The 25,128-nt window shown below is 36.6% G+C and overlaps 1 protein-coding gene across 16 annotated transcripts in view; it reads left to right on the plus strand.

The window, feature by feature from the left end:
- The window catches only part of PTPRD (protein tyrosine phosphatase receptor type D), a 530,039-nt gene that overhangs the window by 311,332 nt on the left and 193,579 nt on the right, over positions 1-25,128 (plus strand). For 9 of the 16 annotated variants that reach the window (XM_057548419.1, XM_057548421.1, XM_057548420.1 and 6 more), the window contains exons 5-7: positions 20,244-20,432; positions 22,503-22,520; positions 24,135-24,245. In XM_057548419.1, the coding sequence (XP_057404402.1) occupies positions 20,244-20,432; positions 22,503-22,520; positions 24,135-24,245 (318 nt within the window). The remainder of the gene's footprint in view (positions 1-20,243; positions 20,433-22,502; positions 22,521-24,134; positions 24,246-25,128) is intronic. The other 7 variants (XM_057548422.1, XM_057548435.1, XM_057548426.1 and 4 more) reach the window with 1 other exon arrangement.

Below are 25,128 nucleotides of genomic sequence, written 5' to 3' on the forward strand. Positions count from 1 at the left end.
CTCTGTTTAATTGGAACAAGCTGGCTAGATCCCATTTCTGGTTTGGTCCATTCCAAGGCTTGATTTGAGTGACTGTGTATTCATGAAGTCTGTGCATGTTTATTACAAGCAAGAGATGTTGCTTTGAGTGGGACTCAAAGTCAACACTGGGAGGATCTTTAAATTTGGGAATTTGAATTATTATACCTATAAATTCTGTAGAAATGTTGTTAGCAATTTCCAGGGTAAACCAATTAATGATTTTCCTTCATAGTGAAGTGATTGAAAACGATCACATCATTTCCCACACAGGTTGGGATCTGAAGCCACTTATAGAGACTGGGTTCATCAGGCTGCTAAACCATTCTGGCAGTGTTGCATCCTAGGTGATCTTTCAAAAATCATTAATTTTTTTTTTTCTTTAAAGAAAGGAATGGAAAAAGACGACCTGCCATATACTCTTACCCATAATAATGAGGGTTTTTATTTTTGAACATAAGAAATTGATGAGATATGGATAATATAGGGATGGAGTTAAATGAGTTTAGTGTATAAAAACTCCCATTCTGAATGCCACTTGATGGAGAAAAATCATATAGAGCAGAATTTTAAAAAATAATTAATGGCAAAACATATTTATGAGTTATAAGGTCTAAGGCCTGCAGAAGTTATGATCACTTAAAAAAGACATTACCAGTTATTGGAAAATATACCTTTGGAAATAACGAAAGAAAGAGAGGAACATACTTGAAGGAATAAGATGTCTGTTGAGCAAAAACCACCCCCAAGTTATGGTCTTATTGATTATGCTTTTAAAGGAACTTTGCCATCCAGGTATCATGGACATGCCAGGAATGTAGTTTATTGAACCTTACTTTCAATCCAGAATTGATATTTACTATTGCTGGTGTTGAATAATTGTTATGACAGCTATAGAGTAAGCTCACTACCAGTGGCAGGCCCATGGAAGGAATATTCTTTTCATGATTGAAAAATATGGTGTCTTCTTAAATGGGGTACAGTTCTTACCACAAATTGTGTTGGAGGATGTGTATTCATGTAAGCACATGTATGTCTGTGTGCATATGTATAGTGGATACATTGTCAAGTAGGTCATTTAACCAACTGAAATGTTTGTTGGACTTAAAATATTTGAGAGCCGCAGTTATAATACAGAACAAAGAATATAGTTTTGATTCTGCTTTTTACGTGAGACGGTGTTGTGGTATTACTGGTAAATATTAAGTATTTACTATATAACACATTAAATCATTTAATATTAGCAATACTCCAAATGTGGGAGGTACCATATGCATGTAAATACATGTACTAATATTAGAGGCTTGAAAATGTGTATAGCCTCTTGTTTTAAGTACTAGAACAATATATAAGCCTATAGAACATCAAGAACATACTTGTATATAGAGAAATGTTATTTTATATTTTTAAACATTATAGGCTGGGCCTTCAATTTTTCAAGCTCCTCGTAACACAATAAAAAGTGGACAGACTGTCTGTTTGTTCCCCTCAACTCTGAGCGTTTCCCTATTCTGGTTTTTGCTTTGAGCTTGGTTCTGTCCGAGTTAATCAGTGATCCTTGTATTGGCATCACACTCCTAAATTAACTTAACTGGCTCTTATTAATCTCCTTCAGATGTTTCACACAGTATGTGAATGGCGATCTGAGTATAGATACACTAAGTGAAAGTGTTTGAAACATTGGCACCTCTTTGGATGATTACATGGCTGGAAACAATTGTTGAGAATAGCATACTTCTTTTGGAATGATTAAAAGAAAAAAAAGTTGACTTGACATCCTAAGTTAACATTAGAGGTTTTTGTTGTTGTTTTCTGGCTAATTTACAACTTGAATAATTTTATGCTCCCTATTTAAATAATTTCCTTTGGAGTTTATTTCTCATTAATTTTGTATTACTTCATCTTCTCTCACAGTTTGCATTGTTTTCTCATATGCCCCTCCTTGCTAAGGCAGATATTCACACATATTTTTATCTATGACTACATAGATCTAAAGTCTACAACTCTTGAAAAGTGTAATTACTTATCACATTTTTTGATATTTAATAGGAATAAGCAAAGATGCTATCCTGTGGGAAAAAAATACTTGGAGCGTTTGTCAACAGATTACTTGATTTACAGGCACAGCATGTAGAAATATTCCACATAATATGATGTATCATACATATACAACAAATTAGAATTACTAAAGGAAATTATTTCATCATGCAAGACCCTTAAATATGATTATTTCCCATATTCGTCTCACTATAAATTCTTCCCTGCATCATCTCATCCATCACAGGATTCCAGCTATTTTTTTCATATGAATCATACTCAAAACTATATTTTAAATCTTGAGCTTTCCCCCATGTCTTCCCGAATCTCTTATATTAGGTAAAATCATCCATCCCTGCCGACCCACATTTGTACACCAAGAAACTAGGAGACTAGAAACTTGAAACTCACTTTTACCTCAGCTTCCCCTTAAATAAAATGAATGTTTGCTAAACCTGTGAAATACTTCTCCAAAATGTATCTAACTCATCTCTTCCATTATCTTACCAGGAATTGTATTCAAGCACAGACTTCATCATCTTGCATTAAAACAAATGCAGCAACCTTCTAACTGATCTTATCTTTGCACCACCCCCCCACCCCGCCCCACTAAACTCACTTAACAAAGATTGTATTTTAGAATGTGAACACTGTACTCTTACTTTCTAGGTTTAAAAATATTTGGCTCCATACTTCCTACCAAGTGGACCCTACAACCCTTCCAGTTTCTCACGGTTAGACCGAGCTGACCATATCTTTGTCATGCTCCCGCATAATTTGCCACTCTGTCCTCCTAATCCTGTCCCCAAACAAATGCACCCAATCAGGGGCCACGCTTCACCCTGAATATTCATCTGTTTAATATCCCTGCACCTTGATCATACTCTTCCCTTTGCCTCAAAAGCCCTTAACTACATTCCTGTCTGTCAAAATTCTATTCACGCTGTTAGTCTTGGCTTCCCTGATCCTTGACAAAATTCACCCCTCACCCTGTGTGCTCTCTTAGCTATTGATTCTTTCACATAGTTCCTTCTGGTCACATGCATGTTTCTACCATTATATTGTAAGATTTTTGAGGGACTGTTCTTGGAGCCCTCAAGTGCTAAATAAACATTGTTTCATAAAGAGAGTCTGAGAGGTGTTCAACAAATGTTTGATAAATTGAACAAATAGTAATATAATTTAATGTTTGTTAAATGTGAATATAATTTTCTGCAAGTAATGTAAGAATATGCTTTATACAAATGCATGTGGGGATATTATAAATCTATTTTCAGAAGATACACTCATTTAATTTTATCATGGACTGAATATTTAAAAGTGATTTACCTAAAATAGAAATAAAATATAGTCACTTTGTCCTTTCCATACCTCTGTCCATCTCTTTTTCCTTTATTCCTTCCTTCAAGTTAGTGTTCATCAAGTCAAATTTTTTATGCCCTATTTCTGAGAAGCTTGTTTACTGAGCTCACTGGTTTTGATTCATCATAACTGCAGGTAACTAACATTTCTCATAGACTGCTGTGGGCAATGCGGATTGATTTGTTTGGATGTCTCTTGATGTCTTGGGGATCATCTCTCGTGTTCATTATCTATTTTTGAAAAAAATGGATTCATAATATGTATACATTTGTGTCTATCATAACCTTGCTTCAAAGGGATATGATTAGTTTTACAGAGGAATGGTCGCTATGATGAGATAAACTGTTTTGATGGCAGAACAGGAAGGCATTGGCATGAGATAAGTTGATGTCAGGAGTACCGCCCTGCCATGGACTTCTGTGCCTTTGCTAGAAGTAGACCACAGTTTTAGCTCTAAATCTCCTAACAACTCTGGAAATGAGAAAGAGAGGCCTGTGACACAGATATACAGTGTCTATAAAATAAAAACAAATCTGTTCTTCAGAAAAATAAAACAAACTCATAACTATTCCTGAAACTGAAACCAGGGGAAAAAGATTTCTTACGTAGTTCTTCAGAATGAGGACATTGTCATGTTGTAAAGAATATTCTCTGTATCATATGCATGTTTAATTCTCTGCAAGATCACAGGAAAGTTGTTTATTAAAAGTCCCTCAGTGTAACCTGGGGAATTATACCCAAAGGTAACTCAGGAAGACTTGTTCTCCAGCAAACAATAAAAAATTGTCCTGGTATCCTGGACTCTGATCTTCTAGATAATCAGAGGATCATTTTTATGTGATGTGGAGAAGTAGGTGAGATTGGATTATTTTGGTTAATTATCCACAATTATTGCCTCTCTGGCCAAGCTGTAATAGGTTTTGTCCATCAGTTCGAGGTTCACGTCCCTGACAAGTATAAATTAAAGGAGGACTCTGTGGTTGGTTGTGAAGTTTCAGACTTTAACATTCATCTCTGTTAAGGCCAAGTTTGCACATCATCTTCTTAAGAAAATCCAGGAGGGTGGAAATAGGCCAGCCACCCTCTCTGTTGAAGGGGACAAAGTGAGCATCCATAATTTCAACTTGACTTTGTGTGAAGTAGGTTAGATCTCTTCTAAAACAGGATTCATGGGAAATTAAGGGAACTACCAATCTGTGCCATAAAATACAGATATAATAACTTGAACCTGAAAAACAAGAAATTATAGCCAGTGTACATCCCACTTTTAAATTTTGTTAAATTTGAAACAAAAGACCTCTGCAAAACACCATTTGAACAAGTATCTGTGATCAATCAGTTGAAACATACAAACTTTGGTAACTGAATGAGGTAATGTCTATAGACCCAGTTACTGAAAACAGTCAAACCTTCAGAATATCTACCAAAAGGCATGACTTTGACTTTAGTTGATCTGCTTAGCCGTTTTCTTCTGAAAATCACTCTAAGATTTGTTGTAATTGACTCTGTCATAGGGGCTAGTATCATATATTTTATCAGCATGACATAGTTCTCCTCAGAATTATCTCATGTTCTACAATTCATAAATTATTTTAGTGAGAAATTTTCCATTTAATGTCTGCCTTTTGAAGAACAACCCAGAAAAAAAAAAAACATTTTTCTCATTAACATTGTAAGGTTCCTGGAGTCCAGATACCTCTGATGAACTCTGCCGTGGGTTAAATAGAAAAACTAAAAGTTAAATGATCAGAAACATGTCACCGTATGTTTGAACAAACATTAGGCTCTTTGACAGGGGTGGAATATAAGTATTAAGACAAATATTATCGGAAATTCCCTGGTGGTCCAGTGGTTAGGATTTGATGCTTTCACTGCTGGGGCCCGAGTTCCATCCCTGGTTGGGGAACTAAGATCCCACAAGCTGCACAGCACAGCCAAATTACAAAAAAGAAAAAAGAAAAAAAAACAAATATTATCTTCCCTGCCAGGAAATGAATTCAAAATAAGAAGAAAGAATGTATGTCTGAGAGTGAAAGAGAGGTGAGGATGGGCCAACCTAGTCTTAAATCTTCTGCTGCATTTTTTTTCCTTACAACAGAAGAGGGAAACATTTAAAAACTATGATTGTGTGTGCTAGAATGTTCTTAAATCTCTATCATATTAAAACCCTTCAAGAAAATTGATATCCCAGAAAGTTTTTTTCTAGAACCTCACTCACCATGTTTCAGGAAAGTAGCTTAGGCTTACATGAGAGTCACCAAAGATTGGCTTTATTGTGTGACTTAACCGCTATTGGCAAAGGAGCAGATCTGTCGGGATTTCAACATAAAAGTTCCTATGCTGTGCCCAATTGGTTCTCAGTAAATGGAAATCTATGAACTTTCAAACCCAAGTCACCAGCACCAGAGGCTAAGGCTATGATAGCCATTAGCAAAACCAAAATGGAAAATGTCTTTCACTGGACAAACACTCTTGATTATATTTTATATGCTTCTGAGTTAATTCCTGGAAAACTATAAAATTTGCCAATTTGATTATAATTTGCCCATGAAACATATCATGTACATTTTACAAAGCTGTATTGTGTATTATTTTATCTTTATAACAATAAGCACCTAAATTACACTGGTTATTTTAGGGATCAGTGGCTGAAATACAGTTCTCACTTCCTTTAGCAAATGCACACACATTATTTGCTCAGCAGCCTTATAGCCATTATCACTGAGCAATTGAAAGAGCATTCATCTTGCAGTAAACATAAAACCATCCACTTGTGCTGTGGGAAGAACTGCAGGATAGGTTGGCTTTCTATGCCAGTGAATTCAAGGCTGAGATAACTTTTTCACTTGTCAAGTTGCTGTCACTTTGTTAAGGAATTAGAGATTGTATGTTTCCTAAATTTATAACAATATGTCAGTCTCTTGCAACTAAATGAAAATGAACAACTCTGGGTTGTTTTCAGTATGTAAGAAAAAGGTTTATTGTATCACTAGTGAGTATCTTGTCATTGGAAACTTGTATCTATTTAATTGGCGTGTAGCATATTGAAATGCAACAACTATGAGTTATTTTTAAAGCGGGTCTTAATGGCATGTCTTCATAGGAGTAAAACTCAAATTACTTTACCTTTTATTCAAAGGCATTCACTGTCATACTCTGATATTTAGTGAGTTTCTTCTGTGGCTAGAGAGAAACTCCCCTGGCATGCTCAGCTGTCTTCAGTTTGCAGGGATTGAGTTGTTGGTGGGGAAAACAGGCAAATCTATGGGTATCTCCATCCCATTCTAGACTGATGCCCAGGGAGCACCTGCCACATTGATAGTGAGGGTGCTGAGCTCACGTGTGTAGGCAGACACAGTCCTTTCTTGCCTTCACCCTGAGACAAAGCACGTAGGGAAGCAAATGGCTTAATATACCAGCCCCTTCCATCAGTTCCTGAAGGTAAAGATGGGTCACTACTCATTTGGCAGATACGGTTACTTTGTGGTCGGTGCTGTGCTCCACCCCGGGGCACCTGTACTGGTGAAGAAAAGAGTCCAACCTCCAGGGACATGTGCTGTTACATAGGTGCCTCAGATGCATGTACCTCATCAGCTTTGCCTGCAACCCTTTTTCTAATTTGCTGAGTTTAACCTCTATTGAAGAAAGTCAAGCCTTTCGAATTTTATATATGGAAGCCTGATATCTCTTCTAGGAGCAAAGACTATGAGATTTCATTCATGTACTTTTTGGTGGTGATTTTGGCCATTTTGGATCGTTTTTCTTCTATTTGGTTAGTTTCCAGATGTCTGAGCTTCCACTGAGTAGCAGTGTATTATTTGTGATATTTCAAAATTATTGAATAATTGTGTATCCTATGTTTGCATTTAGGTATAGTATTACTTTATTTGGTAAGTTTATATCAAGAGAGAGAAAAGCTCAAAAATTGAAAAAAAAGGGAAAACATAGTTATATTTCTTTGGGCAGTTTTCGTATATTGACAACTTGTGAGTCCAAAGACTTAAGACTGACAAATATAAGTAGTTCTTTTCGGTAATTCTTTGCTGTTAAATTCAGGCTCACTTTTGACATAGAAATAGAAAATTATTTCTATTTAGGGGGAGATTTCCTCCATAGATATATAATACATTCTTGAAACACAAGTTCTGTTTTAAAGGTTTATTCATGTGCTCTTGTAGTTTTCATTCTTTACAGTGAAACACCATATTTTTTTTTCCGCAATACCCCCCCCCAATAAAACTGCCATTACCTCTGTTTGCAGAATCTGTCTTCTCCCTTCAGATAAATACCAGCCATAGTTTGCCTTCAAAACTATGAGAAATGCTACCGAATGGAGTTAAATGATGAAATGTTCTCTTCAGAAAATGTATTTAGACATATCTGAATCATGTTATTTTTGTGCTTGCTTCTCTTGCCCCCATTCCCATAAATCGTTAAGGACAACAGGATGACAAACATTTGTCTTCACTGTGTTGTAGGTCCAGGGGGAGAACTGTGAAGAGGTGGAGCGAAGGGGGAAGGTAGATTTCTGAAAAATTTCAAAAGCCTGGCTTAAGAAACAACTCTTGTATTTCTGAAGCAATTTTGGGGTTTAAGTCAAGTTGACAATATTTTAGTTGGAAGGAAACTTACCAAAAAGCTCACCTTCTATCTTAAACTTTCTCAGACACTTGGGAAGAAAATTAATAAAGCATCTATCCACTTCACATTTTCACTTCTCTAAACAAAAATCATAACTGTGAAATTTTTCCTTTAGAGTATTGATTTCTCTACATTTTTTTTTCATGAGCTTGAGCCTTACTCTTGAATTATTACCAAATGTTGTTCATTTGGTTGATAATTAAATATTTCTAAGTCTTAGTTTTATAGGAATTTACATATTTTCAGATCTAAAAGTTTTTTGCTATTATTATTGTTAGAAATTTGATAACAGTTGAAATGTCATTTAGTTAATCTGTATTCAAGGGGGCCTCTAATGAAGTACGTATTTGGGAATATTTTTCAGAGTTGGGACAAAAATGCCTGCGACGTGCAGCTATGCAGAAGCTTTGGGAATAAATCTTGCACAACTAAGATATTAATAAGATAATCTAAAGACTTATAAAATCTCATTTAAGTAACGTAAAGTAATTATAATAATTTACTTACATGATTTTAAAATTTGAAACCGTCTCAATTGTATAAAAAAATGGAAACTAAAAACACAAAGAACTTATTTTTCCTGAATTATTTGTAAATTGCCGACACGATACCTGCCACCCTTAGGTACCTGTATTTCCTCCAGACAAGGACGTTCTGTAGTTTCAACCATCCACATCAGGAAGTAAACATTGATGCATCATAACCGTGTAATTCTCAGACCCCATTCACCTCATACTACATTTCAGCATTGTCCCATTTAGGTTTCATCAACTGTCCCTATTCACATTTCTCTAAATGTCTTCAAAGGCTTTAGTTCAAAATTACACTTTGCCTTTGTCAATCTGCAAGAGTTCCTCAGTCTTCCTTTGGCATTCTTGATAGTTTTGAAGATAACAAGGCTGTTATTTCATAAAATGTTCTTATTTGGGGTTTTGCTGATGTTTACTCATCATATTTAGATTATGAATCTTTGGCAGTAATATTATATTAGTTCGTTCAGAATGCTATAACAAAATACCATAGACTGGGTGACTTATGAACAACAGATATTTATTTCTCATAGTTCTGTGTCTGATGAGAGCCCACTTCCTAGCTCATAGAGCATCTTCTTTACGCTGTGTCCTCACATGGAGGGGGCAGAGATGTCTCTGGGGCCTCTTTTAGAGGGGCATTAATCCCATTCATACAGGCTGTGCCCTCATGACCTAATCACCTCCCAAAGGCCCCACCTCTAAATACCATCACATTGGGTGCTAGGATTAAACATATGGATTTTGGAGAAGCACAAAGATTTAGTCTATAGCAAATATCATAGAAGTGATGCTATGTTATTTTCAGCACATGAATTTGATTTATCCCATCATTGATATTGTTAATGTTGGTGTCTTGATCAAGGCTGTTTCTGTGAGGCTTCTCTGTCATAGAGTTACTCTTTTCCTTTATATTTAATAAATTCATGGCAGGAGTTACTTACAGACTATGCCAATACGCCATTCTTGCTGAAACTTTTCAATTTATTCATTTATTCTTTTATATCAGTATAGACTCATGTCTTTTTATCTATTTAATGTTTTATAATGTGGTGATATTGTTTTTTCTTCATTATTTTTTGTTGTTATTGTTCAAATGGTCCCACATTTGGCTAATGAGAACCCCTTCAAGCTTCTTTGTCCTTTGAACATGCCCCTGTCATTCTTTGAGTACTTCCATGTACTACACATATTCCAGGTACATCTTGTACTTTCCTTGTCCCAGTGCTGGGTGGAATTAGTCGTTCCTCCAAGGAGCTCTGTTTCTTCTCACTAGAGAGTCATATTTAGAAACCAAGACCTAGATACTAGGTATGGCCATTTCTATTGGGTATGGCTGCTCCTAGCTTCTCTCGAGTCACACAGCTAGGGAAGATGTGTTTAGTAAGCTTATATAAGGAGTGTATGTACGTGTGTATATGCACACTCATTTACAATTACATTTATTTCTATATCAATATGTATACTTTTAAAACCATGAGTTCATACCAGTACCTCCAAGTCCAACCCAAAACCACATGGTTCATTCTAGTTTTCTTATTTATGAAAAATTTGATTGCATAAACATTTTATTTATTTTTATTTACATTCACCACAATACAGGGAGGCAGCCAGGATGAATGTTTTCCTTGGCTTTATTTGTTTTGAGCTCACTAGAATTCCTAACTGTTACAAAGCCAGCAAATAGTGGAGGCAGGAGCCAAATCCAGTTCTCTTTCCATGTTTACTATTCTTTGTCTCTTTCTAAAAACAAACAAACAAAGAAGAACGGGAATTAAATTCTTGACCCTTAGCTCTATTATGCATTTTTCCTTTTTTTTTCTTAAAAAACTTCATGGTATGATTTAAATATTAATTTATGTAAAGTGGTTAATATACAAAATAGGGAAAAATTTGGACAATGTATGGGATAAGTATCATGACACCAGCTTGTTAGTAAAAATAAATTAATAGAAAGCAGTGAGCTTTGTGAAAATAGATGTTATTGGATTTTTAGTGAGTTATTTATTCCCAAGGATAAATGCATAACCCTGATTTCTAAATATTTACTTAGATATCCAAATATTAATAGACCTCCTCCCCTCCCCCACCCCTCAATGAATTTTAGATCACAAAGAGTATGATCATTTGCTAAGGCCAAACACTAACAACAATGGGGGTTAACATAATGCCATGTGAAATTGCAGCTACCACATTCATACAAATGATAATTTAATCTCAATGAGTTTGTGTTCTGCTACACAGACAGTAGACATTACTTTGCGATTTATAGGATAATTGCATACGTTGCTTCTAAATAAATTTGCTTTACTCTCTGCCAAGAATGCCTTACAACCTCCTGCATATGTGAAGACTATTTCAGAAAATGGAGCTTTTGCTCTGGAATACTCTGTGGGTTGCTGGTTAGTATGCTGAATATTTAGTAGCTGCTAATGAGACTCCTATCAGCTCATCAATGTCTAATTTCCTATTCTTGTATGGCATAATTTTATGATAAATCTTCGGAGACCCTTATACCCAGTAACTGCCCTTAAGAGATACCTTAATCCAGTCTGAAATAAAAGCTTCTCTGATTGATTTATGGCCATATTAAGACAAGCATAGCCATCTGTACATAATAACTTGCAAAGAGGATCTTGGACTAAAAATTCTTCGTATCTTGTTCATAATTATTTTGGGGGACCAGACCTTATATTTATTATTTCATTTGGAATATCATTTATTAACTGGCAGTTTCCTCCTGCTTTTGATATTTTCTTTCTGACTTAGAGTAGCCTCTGACTTATAATTAGAAACCACTTTATATATATATTTTTCAGTTTCATTCATATGCATATCATTTTGATAATGGCCCAGGAACCTAACTTTGCTAGAAAACGTTGATTTAACTTTTCTTTCTTTCCCTTTTACTTTTCTGTTTTCAGCCCCTTATTCAATTCACCTGCAGGAAGATTGATTTTGAATAATACGGTCATGATGTCAGAACAGTACAAATTATACCCTGCTGCCATCTAGAATGGTGAAAATAAAAGCTTTATTTACACTGTGTTCTTTAAGAAAAGAATAATAGATGTTTTTTCCCCTCTTCAGGGATTGAATTCTGGAAAGAAACGGTTCTTGTTTGTAGCCTGATAGCGTGGTTTATTCTGAAAGATAATGACTTGAAAACTCATTTGCTGTTCAACAAAGCAGCAAATACTCCAACTACTAACCCCTCAGCCTTCCAGCCTCTGAGACATGGATCTGTCTCCTTTCCCAGATGAAGCCATTTGGGGTAGTCATTATTGGTCCCATATTACAGAGGAGACCCCTGTGTGGTGTCAGGTTATAGGGTTGATATGCTGAATCTGCTTCTGTCTACTTCTCTGGTCTGTGTACTGTCTTTGGGTGTCTGCTCAAAGCAGAAGTCCTGCCATTTATAGCCCTTCCTAGATAATGAAATAGAAATTACAGAAGGGTTAAAGACATAGGCACAGGCTGAACTTGAGCCCCTTAGGGAAGTTATTTGACATTTATCATCCTTTTCATAATTCCATTTCTCATCCACATTTTATTGGCTAACATACATGGCAGAATTCTGTCCTACCTGGAACCTGTGCTAAAAAATGAGAAGTCAATTGATACATATTAAAGGATGAATCTTTTCGTTATGTAAAAGTGTTTTAAAATTATTATTACATCCCATGAAACTTTAGTCCTTTCTGCTTAAAAAGTAAAAGGTGACCAAGTATTTAGAATTATTTTTGTTGTGTCTTCCATTATGAGTTGACTCTGATTAAGAGTTCTATCACTGTTCATGATGAATACTTATTCAAAGAACAGCAATTGGCATAGAGGAAACATGATGAAGTAAAAATACACCAAATCTAGAGTTAAAAGATTTAAAAGAATTTTCTGCTGTATGTATGACTGAGACAAAGTAACAATTTTGCTGAGTCTTTGTTTTGTGTCTACAGAAAATGGTAATTATTATACCACCCTTGCCTACCTCAAGCGACCCTAATAAGTCTCAGATAGTTTCAGTGTTTTCAGTCATTCACAACAAAGCTTTGCTGTCCCAAATATTTAGTGTTATTTTTTAAGTTTGTTTTGGGGAACAAATCAGATGACAATATGATTTGTTTTATTTGTGCTGTTTGTGTTGTTGATTAATCAAAAAGCCTAAAATCTTGTTCAGAGTGAGAAATGAGGGCTTTTACTAGCTTTTAAGAGGTTACTTGGCACATATACTACCCTCTAAATTCACTTGCATTTCTATATAATCCCTGTTTCTTTATGATTCCCGTAGAATATTTTTCCCATTTACAGTTTATTGCTGCAGCTCTTGTTATATCAAGCTTTAGAGTCACTTGCCTCTGTTCTATTTAAATCTTTTGTGGGAGCTTGGGATAGAGTAAGTACATATATGCTAATATTTTACTAGATGCCAGGCACTAGTGCCAGGCAGCACCAGGCACATTTAATGCATTATCCCATTCAATCCTCCATCTATGAGCTGGGTACTATTTTTACTCCCAAAGAATCTAATTATCCTACAGATACAATTAAATCACAACAATATAGAGATTCTCTAGATTACTTCATACCCGGGGCCTGGCCCAGTCTTGGCACAAAGAAGGCTTTCAGTAAATATCTATAGAATGAGTGATGATCTATTGACAGTCCAGTAGATTTTTTTTTTTTTTGGAGTATAATTGCTTTACAATGTCGTGTTAGCTTCTGCTGTACAACGAAGCAAATCAGCCACATGTATACCCATATCCCCTCCCTCTTGGACCTCCCTCCCGCCCCCCCACCCCCCATCTCACCCTGTCCAGATTTTTTTATTATTTTTTATTTTTTTTATTTTTGGCTGCGTTGGGTCTTTATTGCTGCACGTGGGCTTTCTCTAGTTGCGGAGAGCGGGGCTACTCTTCGTTGCTGTGCCCGGGCTCTAGGGCACACGGGCTTCAGTAGTTGTGGCTCGCGGGCTCTAGAGCTCAGGCTCAGTACTTGTGGCACACGGCCTTAGTTGCTCTGCGGCATGTGGGATCCTCCCCGACCGAGGATCCAACCCATGTCCCCTAAATTGGCAGGTGGATTCTTAACCACTTCACCACCAGGAAGTCCCCCAGTAGATTTTTTTAAACTCGTAGTTTAAAAGGTCTTTTTCTTTTATTGTAATGCAACTTTCATAAATATGAAGATACTTTCTTACTGACCATCTTAAGACCAACATATTTACATTTTTCGAAAGGATTTTTACTCTTAGGTAGTACTGTATCTCTAACAGGTAAGCATGCCTTTCAACATATTTAAAGGGTATAGTACTTTATTTAAGAAAATATTCTTCATACTATCCATCTAATATTTGACTTATGTTAAGAAAAACTTCCCTTATGCAATTCTTTCATCCTTCAAAAAGAAAAAAAAAAATTAGTTGTGCTTCTGTAAGATTACATCATGAATGCCTAAAGCTTCAAGATATCCAGCCACTGAGAAATTTTTGCTCCTGGCAGTGAAAGAAAACCCAGAATGTCTGCCTCAACATGCAACTGAGTGATTCACTTGGATGTTATCATTAGTTTGAACATTAACAATCCCATTATTCTAAAGATAGGATAGCAGAGTAGAGGTACATATTCCATTGTGTTCTTTTAAGTTTCATTGTGTTCACACTTAAGGTTTTGTTATGAGGTTGCCATTTTGACTTGTAGGCACTTACAACCAGTATATGAGGGAAGGCTTCCTGTAAAATTAAGAAAGCAGGAACTGAGTTGTGTGTTTCTAGTGTAGCAACTGCACTAAATTAAAGAAAGCATAAATTGCACATCTCAAATGATGAAAGTCGTTTGCTAATTAAATAAAACCTATGACTATAAAAATGAAGAAAGCCATCATTAACAAGTATTTTTGTGAATTTATAAGTTTAATACTACGTAAGACACTTACTAAAGGATAGTTTTGCCTCTTAGACTTATATTTAAATTGGGGAGACCCAATCTGTAGCCACAGGACAATTAAAGAATGATTAACTGTTTAAAAAGGTGCCGTTAGGACTTCACTTCCCTGGTGGTCCTGTGGTTGGGAATCCGCACTTCCACTGCAGGGGGCACAGGTTCGATCCCTGGTCAGGGAAGTAAGGTCCCACATGCCATGCAATACAGCCAAAAATATGAATAGGATAGAATAGAATAGAATAGGATTAAATTAAATTAAGCTTAAAAAGATGCCATTAAATAAGCCCAGTAGGAATTCAGAGATGTCACATGAATAAATGCAGAAATGGTTGCCCAAATTTCCTAAATATGTCTAATTGCAAGTGTTTATTGAATACGGTAATGGTTAAAAAGGAAGTAACATATAGCCCTGCCCTCTGTGAGCTTTGAAAGCTTTTAAACAAGAGCCACTATGAACTGTTTGGTCCTCAGGAAGGTGATTCAGAGGGATGAGTTCTCCAAGGAAAAAAAATTTTTTTAAAAGCTTCTCTCTTTCTCCAGATTCACATCTTTTAATAATTCTTTTGGAAGAGCATACTGTTGATATAATTGACATGATTTTTCTTCATAAACATGTTTGCTATAAATCTGAAAAATTGGAAATGTGGCATCATGACCAATGGTCCTTTATTGAAAACTTCTTTAAATCTTTTGGGACCAGAGTCAAAGCACCTGTCTGATTGAACTCACTGAATCCTAGCAAGATTAGGCAAGAGGAACTGCTTAGGGCCACCTTGGAAGGAGACTGTGGCCTTAGTAGGCAATTTAGTTTTGTGTTTCCTATCAAATAAGAGAGGTTGAGTTTTGTGGAATTGGAGCAAAAATAAAGCATCACTAAAATTGTTTATGGATGAACAATGAAAGTAGTTTGAGCAAATTATGCAAAAGCTATTTATCATTCCCAGATATCTAAAGTATAACTCCCTACAAAACAAAGTCGGGCTATTTTCCCTGTACATTCCTTTATGTCCTGGAGAGGTTAGGGGTTATTAACAAAAGTTTTACAGCAATGGGAAGTTGACTCTGAAAAATGCTGAGGTTCATTTTTCTCTTTCCTTAATGGAACTGAAAGTTTCATATCAGCATGTTTTATTAAGACCCCAAACAGGTTCAAAGAATATGCTATATTTCCAGGTCTATTATAGCTGCCATTCCAAACAAAATATGTATGACTTCTACGATTCACTACGCACAAGTATGTAGTAATCTGCCCTTTAATGGCCTCTCAAAATGACGGACCAAATGGCTTTGTGAAGGTCAAGTCTGATTTAAATTGTTGATGAATTAGTAGCTAATCCTGCATGATTGAATATTAATATGGAACAGTAATAAGTAAGGCATTTTAAAGCTTAATGAACACATTAATGAATAGGACAAAATGCTTTTCTTTTCACCTGTGTAAAAGTTTAAAGCTACTAACATTAAGACAATTTGTTAATTTTTGATTCTGTATTTTCCTGTAAAAGTTTGTGTGGTTAACATATAAAGGGTATTGATTTTTTTTTTCTCAAGTTCATGGTACTATACATTTGATGAGCTATCAAAATTGATGTTATCAAATGGCCAAGGCAGTTTTATATAAATCACCAATAGGGGCTTCCCTGGTGGTGCAGTGGTTGAGAATCTGCCTGCCAATGCAGGGGACACGGGTTCGAGCCCTGGTCTGGGAAGATCCCACATGCCGCGGAGCAACTAGGCCCGTGAGCCACAACTACTGAGCCTGCGCGTCTGGAGCCTGTGCTCCACAACAAGAGAGGCCGCGACAGTGAGAGGCCCCGCGCACCGCGATGAAGAGTGGCACCCGCTCGCCGCAACTAGAGGAAGCCCTCGCATAGAAACGAAGACCCAACACAGCCATAAATAAATAAATAAATAAAAATCACCAATAAATGTAGAGGTGAAAAAAAAAAGCAATTAACGTCTTCTAATCTACGCCCACTGAGATAAGCATACCAATTAGAAATTTCATTATTTCTACAGTTCATTTTATGTTGAATACTGAGTTTTATTGCCAAATACCTGACAGTCAAATTGGAAACAAGCCACAACTGTCAATGTGTAACAGCACTGGCTATTTGAATCTGTTACATTGTGATGCTTCTCATGAAAATTTAATGAAGAAAGTGCATTAAAAGAGGTTCTGTGCAAAGGGGGGGGATGGATAGAATTTAATTACCCTTATTAAAAATAAGAAAGGAGCTCTCTTTACATCCTTTGTCTGATTAGTATGCAAGAAAGATTATCTTTGTTGTACACTTGTGTAGATGGAAGTGGGGCTCTGGAGTGTTCCTTATGAGCTAAGAAGGAAAAGAAAGGTCATGCAGATGTATTAGACTGCTTTCCATAGGGCAAAAGTCAATTTTGTCAGCTCTCCCCAAGGTGAGGTCTTCATTTCTTATAAATGATTATTAATTCTAAATTTCTTGGGTAAGAGCCTTTAGTAAGTGGCTCAACAATCTCAAGTCTTTGACATTTGCCGCTGATAGGTGTAGAATGTTGGCGTGGTTCTTCAGAGAGATGAACTTGTAGAAGAAAAGTAATGACTAGCAGAGCAGTGTTCATGCATGTGGATGTAACTGGTAGTTACATGCCACAGGAGTGACTCAGTGTCCTGGGAAAGACAGAAACAGCTCAGGAGTCCCAAGGTGATTTTTTTTATTAACTGAAGTTCAATATGGAAATTAACAACAACAAAATATAAGACCTTTTTCATATACTCATTTCTAGGTGTCTAAGGCAGTGCAGTTGATTTTGGGGCACTTGAGATAAATTATTTTTATCCTTTGAAGCATTCTGGGCCAATAGCTGCTGAGTGAGATGTTTAATAATATAATGGGTGTGGTACAATGGCTATTGAGCTTTTTGCTTTATTTTTTTCTTTTCCCAAATAACATTAAAACTAAGCTTTAGATGTACACACGTTGACTAAAGCTTTAAAGCCATTTAAAAAAAAAAAGTCTGATGAAATTCAAGTGGAATAGAGTATTAAAATTAGCATAGCCTAATTTGCAAAATGCTCTTTATCTGATCTGTAATTTTTAACCTTCCCTTGGAGCCTTGAAAAATCATCTTGAAATTCCATTCTTAACCACTGTTTCTGACACTTGTCCGCTGTAGACCAAGGCTTGGCTGGCAGCGTGTAAGCATCCAAATAAATGGAAGGTATTACTACTGCTTCCTCAAAAGAGCCACATCTTTCAACTTAAATAAAATGTAGCTCATTGAAGTTAACTGTTTTTTTAGTCTCTGGCCGTAATTAGCTGGTGGGACAGGAAAATATTCTCTGGTGAATCCATGTGTCAAACCCAACTGCTTCAGCAACTTCTTTTGGACTTTTCATAAATCTCCCTTGGGAGAACCAGAGTCTACTTTTCCCTGTTAGCGCCTTGATTTTCTCTTACAGAAACCTGGATTTAATGTTCAGGATACCTTCCCTTTCTTGGGAGCTTTAATCTTTGGTAGTATTTTTTTTTTTTTTTTTTTTTAATTTATTTATTTATTTATTTATTTTTGGCTGTGCTGGGTCTTCGGTTCGTGCGAGGGCTTTCTCCAGCTGCGGCAAGCGGGGGCCACTCTTCATCGCGGTGCGGGGACCGCTCTTCATCGCGGTGCGCGGGCCTTTCACCACCGCGGCCCCTCCCGCCGCGGGGCACAGGCTCCAGACGCGCAGGCCCAGCAGCCGTGGCTCACGGGCCCAGCCGCTCCGCGGCATGTGGGATCCTCCCAGACCAGGGCTCGAACCCGTGTCTCCTGCATTAGCAGGCAGACTCTCAACCACTGCGCCACCAGGGAAGCCCTTTGGTAGTATTTTGACATTCTTTTACTATTCACATTCCATATCTCTCTCTCTAGTTCTGAACTATTCCTCTGATGAACTCTGTACCATAAGTAGTTTTCTACTATGTGTAGTAGGAAACTTTTTAATCACTGTGATATATTCATGTTTAGGCTTAGAAATCACTGGAGTTCTCTCAAAATCTGTCAACCCAGACTAGCTTGATGGCAGGGGATTTGGATGCAAGCGAGGCATGGAGAAATTTGTATTACAGAAGGATAAACTGATGAGAATTATAAAGTACAAGACAGTGGATTTAGATACTTACTACTGCAGTTGATATGAGGAGGAAAAGATTAAGTCTGTTGGAGAGAGTTTTGAAAAGCTTTATAAAGAAGGTGATTTTGGTTGTGTGGCTTTCTAGATACATGGACAGTGTACTCATCGGATATGATTTGTCTGGGGAGTGGTGAGAATTTCATTGTGGGCAGAAGAAATGTTTCCTATGAGGGAGGTCATCCATGAGAGGCTGAGAAAAATGGGTCCTGATTTTAAAAGACTTTGCTAGCCAGATTTAGGAGATTTGAGTTTACCCTGTAAGTATAAAGAGAGTGGAGAACACATCGATTTGATCAACAATGCAGTGGAGTCATCAAAATGTAACCTTTTCCCTTGAAATTGTGCATCTTTAGCAAGACTCAGAAGATCATACCAGAAATTGTGGGAGACATCCAAGTAGAAGCTAGGTACCACACCTGATGGTTTCTGTTTTGCTCACTGGTTGTGCTTTAGAGTCATTTTGGAATTGGTGGCTGATGACAGTTCATCAGAGGTCATGAGGGAATGTTGATTACATTAATGCCAGGCCCAACTGGACGTCAAAATGTTTCATAATAGTCTTCAAACAAACACCCAAGTTCTAATTTAGATAATTCTCACCCATATAACTAAAATTCCTTCAATGCTTGAATAGAATATACCTTTCTAATGCTGACTGGAAGAGCTGGTCATGCAGGGTATCAACGTAGGTCATGCTTGAGGGACTTAAGAGGACTTTAATTTCTCAAGATCTAAGATCTGGGGCAATTTTGATATGGGATAGGGAGAAATGAACTTTGGATGAGTTGAAGATTCAAAATTTAGGAGTTTCAACTTTTTAATGACTGAAAATGGTGTAGGCCTTTGGAATGGAAGAAAGTATTCTCTTACCCTAAGGAATGTATGTATGCCTCTGTGTTGCGTTTTTGAGTTGCTTTTGTTCTTTTCTTCTATTGTAAGGGAGACTTTCAGGTACTTTTCTGACTAATTGAAACTCTCTACAAAGGAATTCATTCAGGTTGAACCTGTGCTTGGGTGAAAAAATATACAGAGTTTTACCTAAAATTGAAAAGAAAAACATAACAGATTCGAATACAGATAGCTTGGTCCAGCTAACCTGCTTGTTCCCCATGTCCTCGAACAGCTAGCTCTTTTGGATCAATGGTTTTCCCTCAAGGAAAAGTTTTCTTCTCAGTGCCTGTACTTCTGACGTTCCTTTCTTTCTGGCCAACTCACCTTGTTCCTAAAGGCTCATTTCACAGCTTCCTCTTGGTGCTCACTGACCTCATCAGACACACACTGTAGAGTGACTTCTCCTTCTGTGCTCCCAGAGAACTTGATGCATTCCTTGGTCATGGTTTTTATCACACATGTCTGAGCTCTTTGCTAGGCTGTTGGCCTCTTCCTTAGACTGTTCACTCTTCTGGCCAGGAACAACGTTCCTTAATGTAACAGTGCAATGCTACCTAGTTTGTGTTAGCTTCTCAACAAATGAGAGGTTAATGGGAGAGGTTAATGGTCAATATCTCTTGAATCTTGGGTATCTGACTTGATAACATGTTTGTATCACCTTTTGTCTTGCAGAGGATCAAATTCCCAGGGGCTTCCCTACCATTGACATGGGCCCACAGTTGAAGGTGGTTGAGCGTACACGCACTGCCACCATGCTTTGTGCAGCCAGTGGGAATCCGGATCCAGAAATCACTTGGTTCAAAGATTTCTTACCTGTCGACACAAGCAACAACAATGGCCGTATTAAGCAGTTACGATCAGGTAGGGTCTTGTTACTGTTTCCACAAGCTCCTAGAGAATTTTGATTTTTCTTTTTAGTTTTCTCTCTCTTTATTTTTATTTTTATTTTATTTATTTTTAAATTTTAGGTATTGATTTTTCTCCCTCTTCTCTTTCTCTGTTATTTAATGTGTTGTCCACGTTTGTGATGTCATAGCCCGTTTCAGAGTCTGTCTTTCTTCTCCTCTCTGTGTTTTGCAGCTTCTGTTTAATCCACATTGCTCACTGCTGTGACTGCATTTTTGATAATATTTTAATTTACTGCTCTTCCGCAGTATTTGATGGATCCATTTTCTCCTCTTTCTTTCTTATTTCTCTGTTTTCTTTTGAAACAAATTTATTTCAACATTGGACTTCATTCAGAACTTGCAAGGAGTTCCAATGGTTATATCCATTAAAAACCAAAAATGTTCATATTAAATGCTAAAATGATTCAGTTTTATTAAAGTGTGTTTTCTCTCTCTTTTCTGCATTTGAACTCATCAAACTACCAAAGTTTAGTAAGTTTGGGCACATCTACTTTCTTTTCACTAATACATAAAACACCGAAGTGTTATCTCATGAGTAACCAGATGTATTTTTTTATAAAGTCCTTTACAAAGTACCAATGAAAGGAGGGGATTTTTATTAATATTATTATGAGTGAGAATTTTCTACATACTAGCCACAGTAGTGTGCGTCCACATCAAAGATTTTTGAACCCTCCAGTGACTGGATCTACAGAAGTCTGCTTTTGGTGTAGACTCCAGCTTTTGCCTCTCTCTCTCTCTCTCTCTCTCTCTCTCTCTCTCTCTCTCTGTCTCTCTCTCTCTCTCTCTCTCCCCCCCCCTCCCTCCCCCCCTCCCCCCTCCCCCATCCCTCTCCCCCTCTCTCTCCTTCTCGCTACCCATTGCCCTTTCTCCCTCTCCCATCCCCATCCCAAGTTTATTCCTTTGCTCTCTTTAGATTAAAAGTAGAGATAATTCTAAATTTGTTAAGTTTTAGAGCCTGTCCCTAGGTAATTTCACAGGGATGTGTACTAGTAAGCTGTTTACTTTGGCATTGGTAGTAATATTGATACAGAATTCTAAGTTGTTTAACTGCCTGTCTTCCCAGAATTCTCAGCTTTTGACCTGTCCTGTGATGTTAAAGCGTCTTGTTAACTGCCTCTTTTGCTTGTTGTCAGCAGAATTGTGTAGATTAGCATTCTGTTATTGTAAATAAAGAATTAATTATTCACATGTAACATAGATGATTTAGTATATAAAGCTTTAACTCTGAAAAATTTGTACCAAATTATAAGGAATATAATAATATTTTTATGCTGTCTTTCTTCTCTCCGTATTTAAATCTCCAGAATCTATTGGTAAGTGCTTAGTTCTGAAGCGCACTTCACCCCCACTAATTTCCATATTCAGATTATTATTATTATTATTATTAATAAAATGCATGGCATGCATTTTACTAACTGTCAGTGTAGACACCAGATTTCCTTAGTGGCGCACACACACACACATCCACGGAACTGTTATCGTAAGAACACTGTGTAGAAATAAAATAGTACACAAGTTATAGCACACAAATGTAGCATAGTAAGTAGCATAAGATATATCCAATGAACAGTGTTTGTTTCTAGTTATTCTTTAGTGTTTCCTATAACAGTATATATATATATGCATATCTATATATATACTTAAATAGATTAGCCAGTATTTTCCTCAACTATGTCTTTAAAAATATTGTTTAGTTCTTTTTTTTTAAAGACTATGAGGCATATAAGATATAATTCTAACCCTATATGACCCCAGACCTAAGAACTCAGTTGCTTCTCTGAGAAAGGCAATGCTGCCTATTGTGGTCTTTGCCCTCTGTGGTATAATGCAACTTGCTTTTATGATCTAATAATACTATCTAATATATTCCTGTTTTACCAGTATAGTAATTCAAGTTTCTTTTAAGACCTTATTTAATTCTGTAAATCTAATTTAATTCTTCTCCCCAGCCCTAGCCTCCTTCTTCTCGTACTAATGCTTCTTCTTTCTAATCTTATTTGCATTCATATTATCCACCCAGGTGGTACACCAATAAGAGGTAAGAGTGCTGAACTAACGTTCACAGAATGATCTTACTCATTCTTTCTGTCCTTTCATCACTCTCATATTTGTCCTGTTTTCAAAATCATTCCAATAATGTCCATCAATGTTATATTTTTCCTTTGTACTGTTTGGTTACGATTGGTGACTCTCATCTTGTGAATTTTTCTTTTCTTTTTTCTTTTTCTCTTTGTTTTGTTCATTTCTTTCTTTATGAAAATGATTCTTTAAGTTGTGATATGCTTCAAAGAAAGCATATCCAGGTCTTTAGACCACAGACCAGTCACAGCGTACCATCTGTCCCTCTTTTTTTCCTTTTCTTCTTCTTCCTTTTTCCTTTTTTTTCTTTTTTTTTTTTTCTTCTTTTTCCTTTTTTTTTTTTTGTCCAACTGGAGAAAAAAAAAATCATTTTTTTTCTTCCTTAGCTGTTCTTGTTCTGGACCAAAGTCAAGATGGTCTGGAGAACAGTGGCAGACATGCAGAAGACAGCCTGGAACACCTGCTTTTTGTCTTTATCTTTCAAAAGGTTTTTGCTTTTGTTCTTCGATTCTTTTTTCTCTTACTGTCCTAAAAGTCAAAGAATGACTCCCCTTTCCACCTGATCACACTCGCCTACAACCTGACAGCAATGCTTTTTCCCCCCCACTTCTTTTTTTCTTGGATTACTCGCTTCTGGATTTTTCGATCTTCTGTCCTTCAGGCTCTGGAGACAAAAGGTGCTGAGTATTCTTGGTGGTATGTGGATTGCTGGTTTTTTAGACTTTGACTCAGTGTGCATTTCTTTTATAATTCTTGTTTTGTATTTTTCTTGGGGTTTTGTGACACCACACTGCTAATCCCACTGGTGGATTTTGATGGGTGTCTTAGGGGATCCGTCTCGAGGTCCTCAAGCAGTGGTTGGTTGGCCCTCCGGGCTGGCATAGGCTGTGCTTTTTAAGTTTTTTAAAAAACCTTCTAATTCAACTACTCTTTGTTTTTCAGCAAACATAATAAATGATTGTATGTCGTGGCAAACTGGTCTTTCTTTTCTTAAAAATCTGCATGTCTTAAGGGAGTTTTGTTTCTTTAAGTAATATTTTCATGATATATATTAACTAATTTTAATTTTTTTGCTTCATGCAGCCTTTTTTGTGCTTGCTGCGTATTTTTGGCTTTCTTCAGCAGAAGACTTTCTTGAAAACCCGGCCTGGTTTTTTTTGAGCGTATCTCTCTTTTGCGCCACTTTTGTTACCAAAATGAAACAAAACAAAACCAAAAATTAATCTTTTGTTTGATTTAAAAGCCATACTTCCTTGAAGCAGTCTCACCCATCTTCATTTTATTAGTCTAGGAAATAAGCGTGTTAATTATGACTAGAATTCTTGCTTGGGAAAAGATATTGTTTTTTTTATGCTAGCATTGATGATGTAAAAAATTTTTTAAAAAAAGAAATAATCTCTATATGTTTTTCTCATCGCATCATTTTCTGTCTGTGCACCTTAGCAAGAGATTGAATCGACGTTGAGCGGATCTTCCTGTGCAGGGCTTTTCATATTGTTAAGAGGTTTAGCTTGCTGCACCGAGAAAGCCTTCTCTGACCATCTCTTTGGCAATATATTTTATATCCATACAGGAGCCCTTCAGATCGAACAGAGTGAAGAATCTGACCAAGGAAAATATGAGTGTGTTGCCACCAACAGCGCGGGCACTCGCTATTCTGCCCCTGCCAATTTATATGTCAGAGGTAGGAATGACGTAACCCTGGTATCGCGTCTTCATTTAGGCTCAGGGGGAGTTGAGATACCCACAGGGTCTGTGTGACTATGTCAGGATTTAATGAGCCAATGTGCTAATAGTGGCAGTAGCTGAAGCATTTTAGTGGGTAGAAAATTAAACATGTTAAATACATGGTTAAGGAAAAAATTGACAACTTTTGAGTAAAATCTATCCTGTGGCTTGAAGTTTGTAAGTATATTTGCATTTTTACATCTTGATTTCTATTTTAAGTGCATCGATTGAACTGTGCTTTGCATTGGTTTGAGGTTTTCTTCTTCTTTTCCTTCTTTTTTTCTGTTGCTGTTACTCTTCTGTTTCCTTATCAAACTCTGAAATAATTGCTTGGTGTGCTACTAATCAGTTCTCTGTGCAACTCCAAGCGTAAAGGTGTTTATGTCTTCAAGACCTCTGCTGCGGAGCTGTAAGGATAAAGGTGCTAACTTTAAAAAAAAAAAAAAATGAGAAAGGTGCTACATGCAAGTAGCACAATTGTATTGTCTTCCTTCTTTTTATACTTATTTATAAACACATCGTGTGCATATGTCTATGCGTATATATATATATACACACACACACACACACACAGGTTTTTTTTTTAATTATTCATTTTCTGAAAATTTAATCTCTTGATTGCCAGGGAACAGTGACTGTATTTTAAAACATGATATCAGTTGTCCTTGGGAGAAGAATGAATGAGGATACATCCATATTTTCTTATAAAGTAATAGAAATGATTAAATTTTGAGCTTATGAATGGTTGTGCCTTTCATTTCAACTAGGAAGAAGTATTTCTTCTTCCCTGGAGTTCTCAAAGCCAGTTCTTGTAGTTTTATCGCCCAATGAAAATGCTC

Source organism: Balaenoptera acutorostrata, chromosome 6 (genome assembly GCF_949987535.1).
Source record: "Balaenoptera acutorostrata chromosome 6, mBalAcu1.1, whole genome shotgun sequence".
Classification (NCBI taxonomy): Eukaryota; Metazoa; Chordata; class Mammalia; order Artiodactyla; family Balaenopteridae; genus Balaenoptera; species Balaenoptera acutorostrata.